The sequence below is a fragment of the Medicago truncatula genome, chromosome 8 (assembly GCF_003473485.1).
Source record: "Medicago truncatula cultivar Jemalong A17 chromosome 8, MtrunA17r5.0-ANR, whole genome shotgun sequence".
Taxonomy (NCBI): Eukaryota; Viridiplantae; Streptophyta; class Magnoliopsida; order Fabales; family Fabaceae; genus Medicago; species Medicago truncatula.
In genome coordinates, this window is record NC_053049.1 from 17,948,573 (window position 1) to 17,958,080 (window position 9,508).

Below are 9,508 nucleotides of genomic sequence, written 5' to 3' on the forward strand. Positions count from 1 at the left end.
ATCAATCAGAATGCTAATTGCACTGGCATCCATCCATAAGTTTGTAATCCATCAAATGGATGTTAAAACTGCTTTCCTAAATGGAGAGTTGGATGAAGAGGTATATATGAAATAACCGGAAGGGTTTGTGATCAAAGGTCAAGAAGATAAAGTGTGTAAATTAACTAAGTCTTTATATGGGTTGAAACAAGCACCCAAACAATGGCACCAAAAGTTTGACCAAGTTGTGTTAGCCAACGGATACATCATAAATGAATCTGACAAGTGTATTTACAGTAAATTCCAAAATGGAAAAGGTGTCATGATTTGCTTATATGTAGATGACATGTTGATCTTTGGTACAAGTATAAATGAGGTTGAAGAAACTAAAGCTTTCTTATCCAACAATTTTGATATGAAAGATTTAGGAGAAGCTGATGTGATTTTAGGAATTAAAATCATAAGAGATGGTAACCATATTGGTTTATCCCAATCTCATTACATAGAAAAGGTGCTTCAGAAATTCAATCATTTAGATTGTAAACCGATCTCTACCCCATTTGACCAAACTGTCAGTTTGCAACCAAACAAAGGTTGTCCTGTGGCACAACTTGAATATTCTAAAGTAATCGGATGCTTGATGTATGCTATGACTTGTACTAGACCTGACATAGCATATGCTGTTGGAAGGTTAAGTCGGTATACTAGCAATCCAAGTAAAGAACACTGGCACGCTGTGAAAAGAGTATTACAATACTTAAAGGGAACAATGAATTATTGTTTAACATATAGTGGAGACCCTTCTGTTTTGGAAGGATACACAGATGCTAGTTGGGTAACGTATGTTGAAGATCATGCTTCCACAAGTGGATGGATCTTCAACCTTGGTGGAGGTGCAATTTCTTGGGGTTCAAAGAAACAAACATGCATTGCCGACTCCACCATGGCTGCAGAATTTATTGCATTGGCTGCAGGGAGTAAAGAGGCAGAATGGCTAAGAAATTTATTGTATGACATACCAGTTTGGCAAAAGCCAATGGCGCCAATATCCATACATTGTGATAGTCAATCCACACTATCAAAAGCTTATAGCCAAGTTTATAATGGGAAATCAAGGCATATTGGTTTAAGACATAGCTATGTAAGAGACTTGATTTCTAATGGAATAATTTCCATCATGTTCGTAAGAACAGAGAAGAATCTTGCAGATCCTTTGACGAAAGGTCTGACAAAGGATATGGTGTTGAAGACATCATTGGGGATGGGACTCAAGCCCATATCTAATTGATTACCAATAGTGGAAACTCAACCCACACTTGAGTAGCATCAAGTCTTGGGTTCAATGGTGAAAGTACACTATTAGAGTAATTGTAGTACTTGACAATAGATACATCCCAAAGGTAAAAGTACTTGGACCATAAGAAGAAAAAAGGTAGGATGAGGTTTTCCTCTTAATGGACATATAGCATATATTTGCTGGAATGCATACTTATGGGGCATTCCCGATATAGTCTACCTATGTGAGAATGAAGTTTGGCCGCTTCACGGAGTTCAAGGGCTTGACTCTTAAATTCTCATGAAAAGGGATATATGACACAAGGCCTTCTTAATGTGTCATCTTACAAGTCTCTTTATCAATGGTACCGAGATTCTATGTGTAAGTTATGCACACTTGTTCTAATGGATAGTTGGTTCAAAGCTTGCCTACCATACTATTTGGGAATGAGCGAAAACTTAACTTACTAAGTAATGGTTCAAATCGCGAGATACCATTATCTGAAGGCATGGAATTTCCGGATTTATGTGATTTAGTATTTTGAAAATGGTGGGGGATTGTTGGTGATTTCCAAAATAATGGAATCACTTTAGAACCAAAAGTTGTAACTCTTCATGGGAACCATTCATATACATCGGAACATTATTATTTATTATTAATAATGAACCATGACATTGATTCAAGTATATATGGTTATAACCTTTGGCAAAAGGGTGCTTAATGAATCATGGCATTGATTCAAGTTAAAGAGGTGCTTTCTCTCATGTGAAGAGTCATATAATGCACTATAAATGCTTGACATTTGGGCATTAGTTGAAGATACAAAAACCACACAACTACACACAATTTGGACAGAATTTTGTTACATTAACAACATAATTCTTCACCATTCTATTATTCTAAATCATCCATCAATTCTCTAATGCATGAGTGAATTGCTGGAACCATAAATCTGTAAAATACTGTTAGGAGATACGCTTGGTGTGGTTGTGCAATACACGTCAAGGAACTCATAGTATCCTGAAGGGGATTCGCGGGTCATTCCTATTGCATCCAATATACATTTATTGGTGGGGGCGAATCGAACCTAAAGGGTAGTGTGGCAACCCCATACGCTTTGAGTTTTACATGCATGATCATTAAACATTTCAGGTTTCAAGTGCAGCAGCCTCTTCTCAACAAACAAGATATATAACATACTCGACCACGGTGACCTTTAAGCCTGACTTAACCAAGTTTCAGATGACCTGTCTTGAAGAGGACGTTGTAGCTTTGATGAAAAAGCGTGTGCTGGATATGGCAGGGTGCCTTGGTGATACTGTTACGGTTGAACTAATCGGCGAAGTGATTCCATTCAAGTCTTTCAAAGGTTATGCTGATTTCTTGTTGAATTGTGCTCAGGAGTCCAAACCCTTTCCCCTGCCAAGGTTTGTTGCTATACAGATACTCCCTCCGTTTTTTAATATAAGCAAATTTTGACTTTTAGGTTCATTCAATCAATGATGTATGTGGTCTATAATATAAACCACATACATCATTGATTGAATGAATCTAAAAGTCAAAATTTGCTTATATTAAAAAACGGAGGGAGTATGTAGTTGAGAACTCAATCTGCGTGTGGGTTGGTGTATTTTCCTTTGTTTTTATCTAACATGATTTGGTTGCTTTTATTAGGACTCATGTCAAACTAAGTGATAGCTTGGAGATTTGCCTGAGTCTAAGTGACGGGAAGTTTCAACAGGTGACTAGTGAACGTCGAAAGTATAGTGTAACTTGCAGGTTCATTGATGTTAATTTCTTGTCTTACACAACTTATTTTTTATTTTTTTACCAGGTCAGCTTTGTTAACTCCATTGCTACAATTAAGGGTGGGACTCATGTTGATTACATCACCAAGCAAATTACTACCTATATAAAGAAGGAAGTATTGAAGAAGAAGGAGCATGTCAATGTGAATTTTGACACTGTGAAGAATCATTTGTGGGTTTTTGTCAATGCTCGGATTGACAACCCTGCCTTTCATTCTCAAACCAAAGAGATGTTAACCACTAAACCAGCTAGATTGGGTTTGAAGTTTTTTCCAGGTTCAATGCTGAATGATGGTTAGTAATTCTTCATTTGTTGGTTGTTTTTGCAATGCTATCAAATTAACATGAAATGGTGTTTTACTCAAACATTTTATATTTTTGCAGTTCAAAAATCTGAAATTGCGAAAACCCTCCTACCACGGATACAGATATATTTGAAACAAACGCATGTGGATGCCAAGTTGGCTGGCGGACCCGAGCGTGGAAAATGTACCTTGATTTTGACACTGGGAGAATCTGCCTTTGCTGTAAGTTGTTGTCTATTGTCTATATACAAAAACTAATTTTAAAAAGTATATTTCAAATTTTGGTATGAATATTTTTCATTTAAGTACAAGCGGTTGAAGCTTATGGTCATTTATTTAAATTCAATTAAAAAAAAAAACTTGAACTTAATGACTACTTTTTGGTTTGAAGATGGCCGGGGTCACTCTGGTGGATCCAGACCTCTATGGTGTGTTTCCATTGAGCAGCAAATTGCTCAATGTGAGGGACAGTAGAAAGCTATTAAAAAAGAAAGAAATTCAGATTCTGATGACCATTCTTGGACTTGTGCGAAACAAGAAATACAGTGATGCAGAATCTTTGAGATATGGCCGGTTGATGATTATGGCATATCAGGTGAGTAACTTAAAGATCATAGTTTATTAATGCCTTGACTTTTATGTTCTTTGTATGAGGCATGATTATGTTCTACGTTTGATTTTCTTATTCCCCGTGATTATAATAGTTCAAATTTATGTGTGATTTAGGATGAAGATGGCGCTCAGTTAAAAGGACTATTGATAAACTTCATTTATTCATTCTGGCCATCACTACTTAAAGTTTCAAAATTCATGTCTGTGTTTACCTTTCCCATTATGAAGGTTAGCATGTATTGTATAATTGATAATGAAAACACTCTACACATTCTTGAGTAAATAATCTCTGTTTTTTTTTACGAGATACATTTATCTTTCTCTGCAGGCTTCTGATTTAAAGAAGGGGAAGGAGTTATCATTTGATTCTATGCAGCAATATGAAGACTGGATAAAAGAATTGGGTAACACTGCAAATGATTGGGATATAAACTACTGTAAGGTTTGTTGTTGGAAAACCTCCATATACACGGGGCTGATTGGAAACTAGTTCTAGTCTGTTTTACTTGCATCTGTGGGCACATTTTAGTCTGTCAGTGTGTGTCGAAGAGGTTGGTATCATTTTGTGTTTAAGATTGATTCCAGCCTCTTTTAGAGCCACTTCTTCATCAGAAGGGATACTATCTAATTCCATTTTGGTGTGGCATTGGTGTAATAAACAAAGATGAACATGTTTGCACTTTATTGCCTATAGAAAAGGTTGAAGGGAAATGTCGGTTTTCATCCTTTTGGATTTGGCTTGGGTTGGGCCATGGCTGCACAACCTGCCCACCCATGAGCTGTACGAAATACGCGATTCCATCAATGTCAACACAATAAACGATTTTTGCGGTGAACAGAATCGTTCAAACCAAAATACTTTTTGTGTTCCTAATTCTTTCATTCGGTCTTTGCTTATTTGAAATTTTTGGTGTTTGTACAGGGCTTTAGTGCTGCGCGGGAAGTGAGAGAGTACTTTCAAGATCTTGGTGAGCGCAGGGCATATTTTGTCTGGGATGATGATGATGAACAAGATGGAACTTCAACTTCAATTGAGCTGGCATTCAGTAAAAAAGCTGAGGAATGGATGGCTTGGGTTTGTAACTCTCAGGTTTGATGTTTGCCAATTCAGAAATTTTCTAACACAAGCTTACTCTTCTAGGGTGTATAGCTATGAAGCACGGATACTTCAAAATAGCTACCGTATCGTATCCGATACGCCCCGATACACCGATACGTCCCCGATACTCCATCGATACGTATCGACGGAGTATCCGATTTATTTATTTATTTTAAAAAAATAAAATAATTCCGATACTTTGTCGACACGCGGCGATACGCCTCAGATGCCACTGATACAAGTAGTTCATTTAGTTTTCCAATAAAAAATTTCTCCTCCATAATTACCCCTCTCTCCTTTAATTACCTCTTCTCTTTCCTTTAATAGATAGTACATTTTTTTTTATGATTCCATTCCTCATTGCAGATAAGTTTTTCTTTTCTTTAATTGATAGTTGATACATTTAACAAGATGTCCATTCAATTGTACATTAACCTACGATTGCAGGCAGATTCCATTTTTTTTTTAATTTTTTTATTTGCGTATCTCAAACGTATAGTATCCTATGTTTTTCAATGAATGTCGTATCGCCGTGTCGGATACGCGTTGTATCCGATACTCGTATCATGTCCGTGCTTCATTGGTGTATAGTTAACATATAGTTTTCCATTATCAGATGATGCAGCCTGGCACTTGTAATTATGAAAGCAAAAGTATAAAGTACAGGGATTTTGTTAACAAAGAACTTCTATTCTTCTCAATGAAAAATCTCCAAGGGTCCATTCCGTCTATGGTAGATGGCCTTACACTTGGTCAAAGGAAGACTCTTTTCACCTCCTTTAAGATGAATTTGACCAAACCAACAGAAGTTTTCCGATTAACTGCTTATGTGAATCAACATTCTGATTGTCACGGTGATGGTGATGAACAAAGTATTGCTAGCACAATTATTGGAATGGCACAGGATTTTGTGGGCAGCAACAACATCAATCTTCTCGTACCTTATGGTCAATTTGGCACTCGTGACCTGGTGAGATGAACTGGCATAGTTTTTTTTATTGCACTATTTCTCATTTTCTTTCTTGAACTTATATTCAGTGGATAATTTGCTCGTTCCAGGGTGGTAAAGACCATGCAAGTTTCAGAAAGTTATGCACTAATCTAAATTGCGTTACTCGTCTCCTCTTCCCTGTGGATGATGATAAGCTTCTTGAATACTTGAATGAGAATGGGAATTCCATTGAACCAAACTGGTATTTTGTTTCTCCTTTCTTTGTAATGGCTATTTTGGTTGTGATTATTAATAAGTAACAACTAAGGAACCCCATCAAAGTTGAACTGATTCAAATTCTGCTTGTCACCACACAGGTACATACCAATTATTCCTCTCGTGCTTGTTAATGGTTGTCATGCCACGGGGACATGTTTTAGTTCTGATATTCCCAAATATCATCCATGTGAAATTATTGAGAATGTAAGACGTTTCTTGAATAAAGAGGAAATGGTGCCAATGAAACCATGGTACAGAGGGTTCAGAGGAACCATTAAGAAAAGTGCCAAGGGCTATACAATCAATGGTTTAGTGGAGAGAATAAATGAACAAACTGTCAGAATCGAAGAGCTTCCTATTCGAATGTGGACTGAAGATTATAAGAAGTTCCTTGAAAAAAAAAACTGCTCAGGCGCACATTGAGGTGACGTGACCTATACTTTTACTTACCATATACACCATAGGTAAATCTGTACCTTTTTCATATGTAAATTTTCTTTGTTGCAGAGTTTTAGGCAAATAGGGGTTTATGAAATGGTAGACTTTAAAGTCACGATGAAGCCGGAAAAAATAGCTACAACAGAGGACGAAGATAAAGAAGAATTACGCAGGAAGTTTAACCTGACGTGCACTGTTAGCACAAGCAACATGTATCTTTTTGATGCAGAGGGAAAAATTATGAAATATAACTCCCCAGAACAAAGTATACACTTCTTTATGTATAATTACTTTGAATCGCATTATCATGTAATGTTTTTCATACCACTCACTTTTCTGTGTCATTTCTTATGCAGCTCTTGAAGAGTTCTGTAGACTTCGGCAGGAGTATTATGTGAAGAGAAAGGTGAATTATTGTTGCTAACAATTACATAGATCTTTCTCTATATCATGTACCTATTTATTAATATATATAAACTGAAATGCAAGTTGTGCTTGCTCGCAGGAATATCTAGTGAAGAACTTTAAACAACTTTTGCGGAGTTTAAAAATGAAACGAACTTTTATAACCAATGTTGTTTATGCGTCATGCCGGATCTACCGAATAGCTGAATTTTTGACTGAGATTCTGAAGAAAGAGAAGCAAGCTGATGAGCAGGAAACTGTAGCGACATTGGGTGACTATGAGTATCTTTCATCCTTGCCTCTTGACAATTTCACCCGTGAAAGCCTTGTGAAGCTGCAAGCTGAACTTGATGAAAAGCAAAAGGAGCTTAAGACTTTGAAGGATACCTCACCAGATTCAATGTGGTTAAACGATCTCATGTTGTTTGAAAAGGAATTTGATGTAAGAGAAAATTACTTATTTTGCTTAGTTGTATTTAAAATAATGGTCTGTATTATTATTACTATTATTGTTGTTGTTGTTCTTATCCTTTTTACTTATGTGTTTCACTTTCAGAAACTACAGAAAATTCAGACAGAAAAAGAACGATACAGATCAATCATGGTGAAGAAAAAGCTGTCACAACCACGAAAGAATAATCAGAAGGTATGTCATTTGCCAATTTCCTGTATTGCAATGTTTTCCTTCCAATCATGTTTAACGCTTACACTTTCATGTGCCTATATCATCAGGAAGCTGATGACGATATTCCATCTCTTGCATGTCACGTTGAATCATCTGGTGAAAAGACGCGAGGTAATTTTTTTTGGGATGTAGTCGTTAAATGTGTTTTCAGTCATCAGTTAATTCTCCGCGCTTAGTGACATATGGTTACACCACCTAATATTGATGTTGGTGTTTTTTCCCCACAACCATCTTGAAATCAGATAGTGATAATGCTGTTGATGCTGATGACTTAGTTCAAGAGAAGGCTGCCCCAGCTAAGAAGGGGCCTACAAAGGCAGCTACCACTTCCAAAAGAAAAAATGTTCAGCCAGCTGAAAGTGCAGGTAGGAAGAAAATGAGAAAGACGAGGGAGTCGCCATTTAACAAGAAAAATGGTTCTATACTGGGCAGGGCTGGTAACTTGGATTTAAGTTTAAATACAGATTTGTTCGATGACTCTACTACTAGCTATCCTACTGTAGTGGACGAGGTGGTTCGGAATTTGGAGTATATGAGCGACAGTGATCCTGATGGCGACAATGATTCTGATGATGAGCATCTGAGTGGTTTTATGCATTAGCAAAGGAGCTGTGCTATTATTATGTAAAAATTTGATCAGTGTCGTGCAGAGTTTCATTTTAACTTGATGACTGAATGAGTTTGCATGCATTAATGAATCGGATTTACGACTCTAACCGTATATTTTTTTCTATTCCTTGAATTGAATTGTTCACAAGTTAGTTTTTGTATAAATTGAGGATTACTTATTTCTTATAATATTACGTAGCACTAATTATGCATCATTTACAATTTTCTGAAATTATTTGCATGTATATCACAAACCGTGTCGGATTCGACGGTTATATTCATAATTTCTTTTAACAATATCAAGAACAATAATCCTGGAAAATAACAAACATAATATGTCCTAAGATTTACTGGTTGATGTTGCAAGTAACCATTTTGTTGTTTACTGAAAATCAAGGTAAACACGTCTACAAACACCTTATTTACATCTATGCAAGTGTGCAGCCCCTTTGCGATGAGGTACTTTTTCATTGACTCATCGGCACCTCAAACCTGAAAAATAACTGTTGAAGAATATTTGTTTGAGCTGGTCCCATGTTGTGATAATTCCTTTAAGCAGTGCGCTAGCTAGTCATTTGCCCTCCCTAGGCAATGAAGGCCAAGGTTCCCTTAGGTCTGTCCATCTATGAATCTTAGGACACTCATAGCACATTCTCTCTAAGCTTACTTAGTAGTTCTACAAACGTTCAACCCTAATTTACGTCTACCTTACTAAGGGTTTCAAGAGAATGGTCTTATTAGGTTGTAGCTTTAAGTCGGACAGCTAGGTGCTTGTTTCCCTAATTACTAACCAGTTAATTCCTAGCTTCGCTAATGCACCACATGACCCAATGGGTTCTAGCCACTGGGTACCTACGTCTAGGTTCAACAACTTTTATGGAGCATTAAAGCTCTTTCGAGCATAATAGTAAGAAAAAAGTCACAAAGATTGAGACGGATAAAAATCAAGTACCGAAGTGGAGGCAGTTCTGACGCTTGAGACCTGCAAATCTCGACAGATTCGAAACATTAGAGAACCAAGTCCAAACCACCAAACACTTGCATTTTTAAATAGACGCATAAGAACCCTAATCGTGGGATGA

At 36.8% G+C, this 9,508-nt stretch overlaps 1 protein-coding gene across 1 annotated transcript; it reads left to right on the forward strand.

Moving 5' to 3' along the window:
• Positions 1-1,982: 1,982 nt before the first annotated feature.
• Positions 1,983-6,988, forward strand: LOC25481395 (DNA topoisomerase 2). Its single transcript, XM_039829026.1, has 13 exons — positions 1,983-2,006; positions 2,408-2,682; positions 2,930-2,996; positions 3,090-3,357; positions 3,448-3,590; positions 3,760-3,963; positions 4,095-4,208; positions 4,309-4,422; positions 4,903-5,070; positions 5,696-6,049; positions 6,139-6,272; positions 6,388-6,713; positions 6,797-6,988. Exons 1-12 carry the CDS (start codon positions 1,983-1,985, stop codon positions 6,710-6,712), a joined length of 2,190 nt encoding a protein of 729 aa, XP_039684960.1. The 3' UTR covers position 6,713; positions 6,797-6,988.
• The last annotated feature ends 2,520 nt before the right edge of the window (positions 6,989-9,508 follow it).

Bases quoted from the DNA above. Each gene is read 5' to 3' on its own strand.
- LOC25481395 (XM_039829026.1), top strand. From the start codon at position 1,983: ATGGCATTGATTCAAGTTAAAGAG. The intron at 2,007-2,407 runs GTGCTTTCTCTC...TAAACATTTCAG, and splicing joins CATTGATTCAAGTTAAAGAG to GTTTCAAGTGCAGCAGCCTC. The intron at 3,591-3,759 runs GTAAGTTGTTGT...TTTGGTTTGAAG, and splicing joins TGGGAGAATCTGCCTTTGCT to ATGGCCGGGGTCACTCTGGT.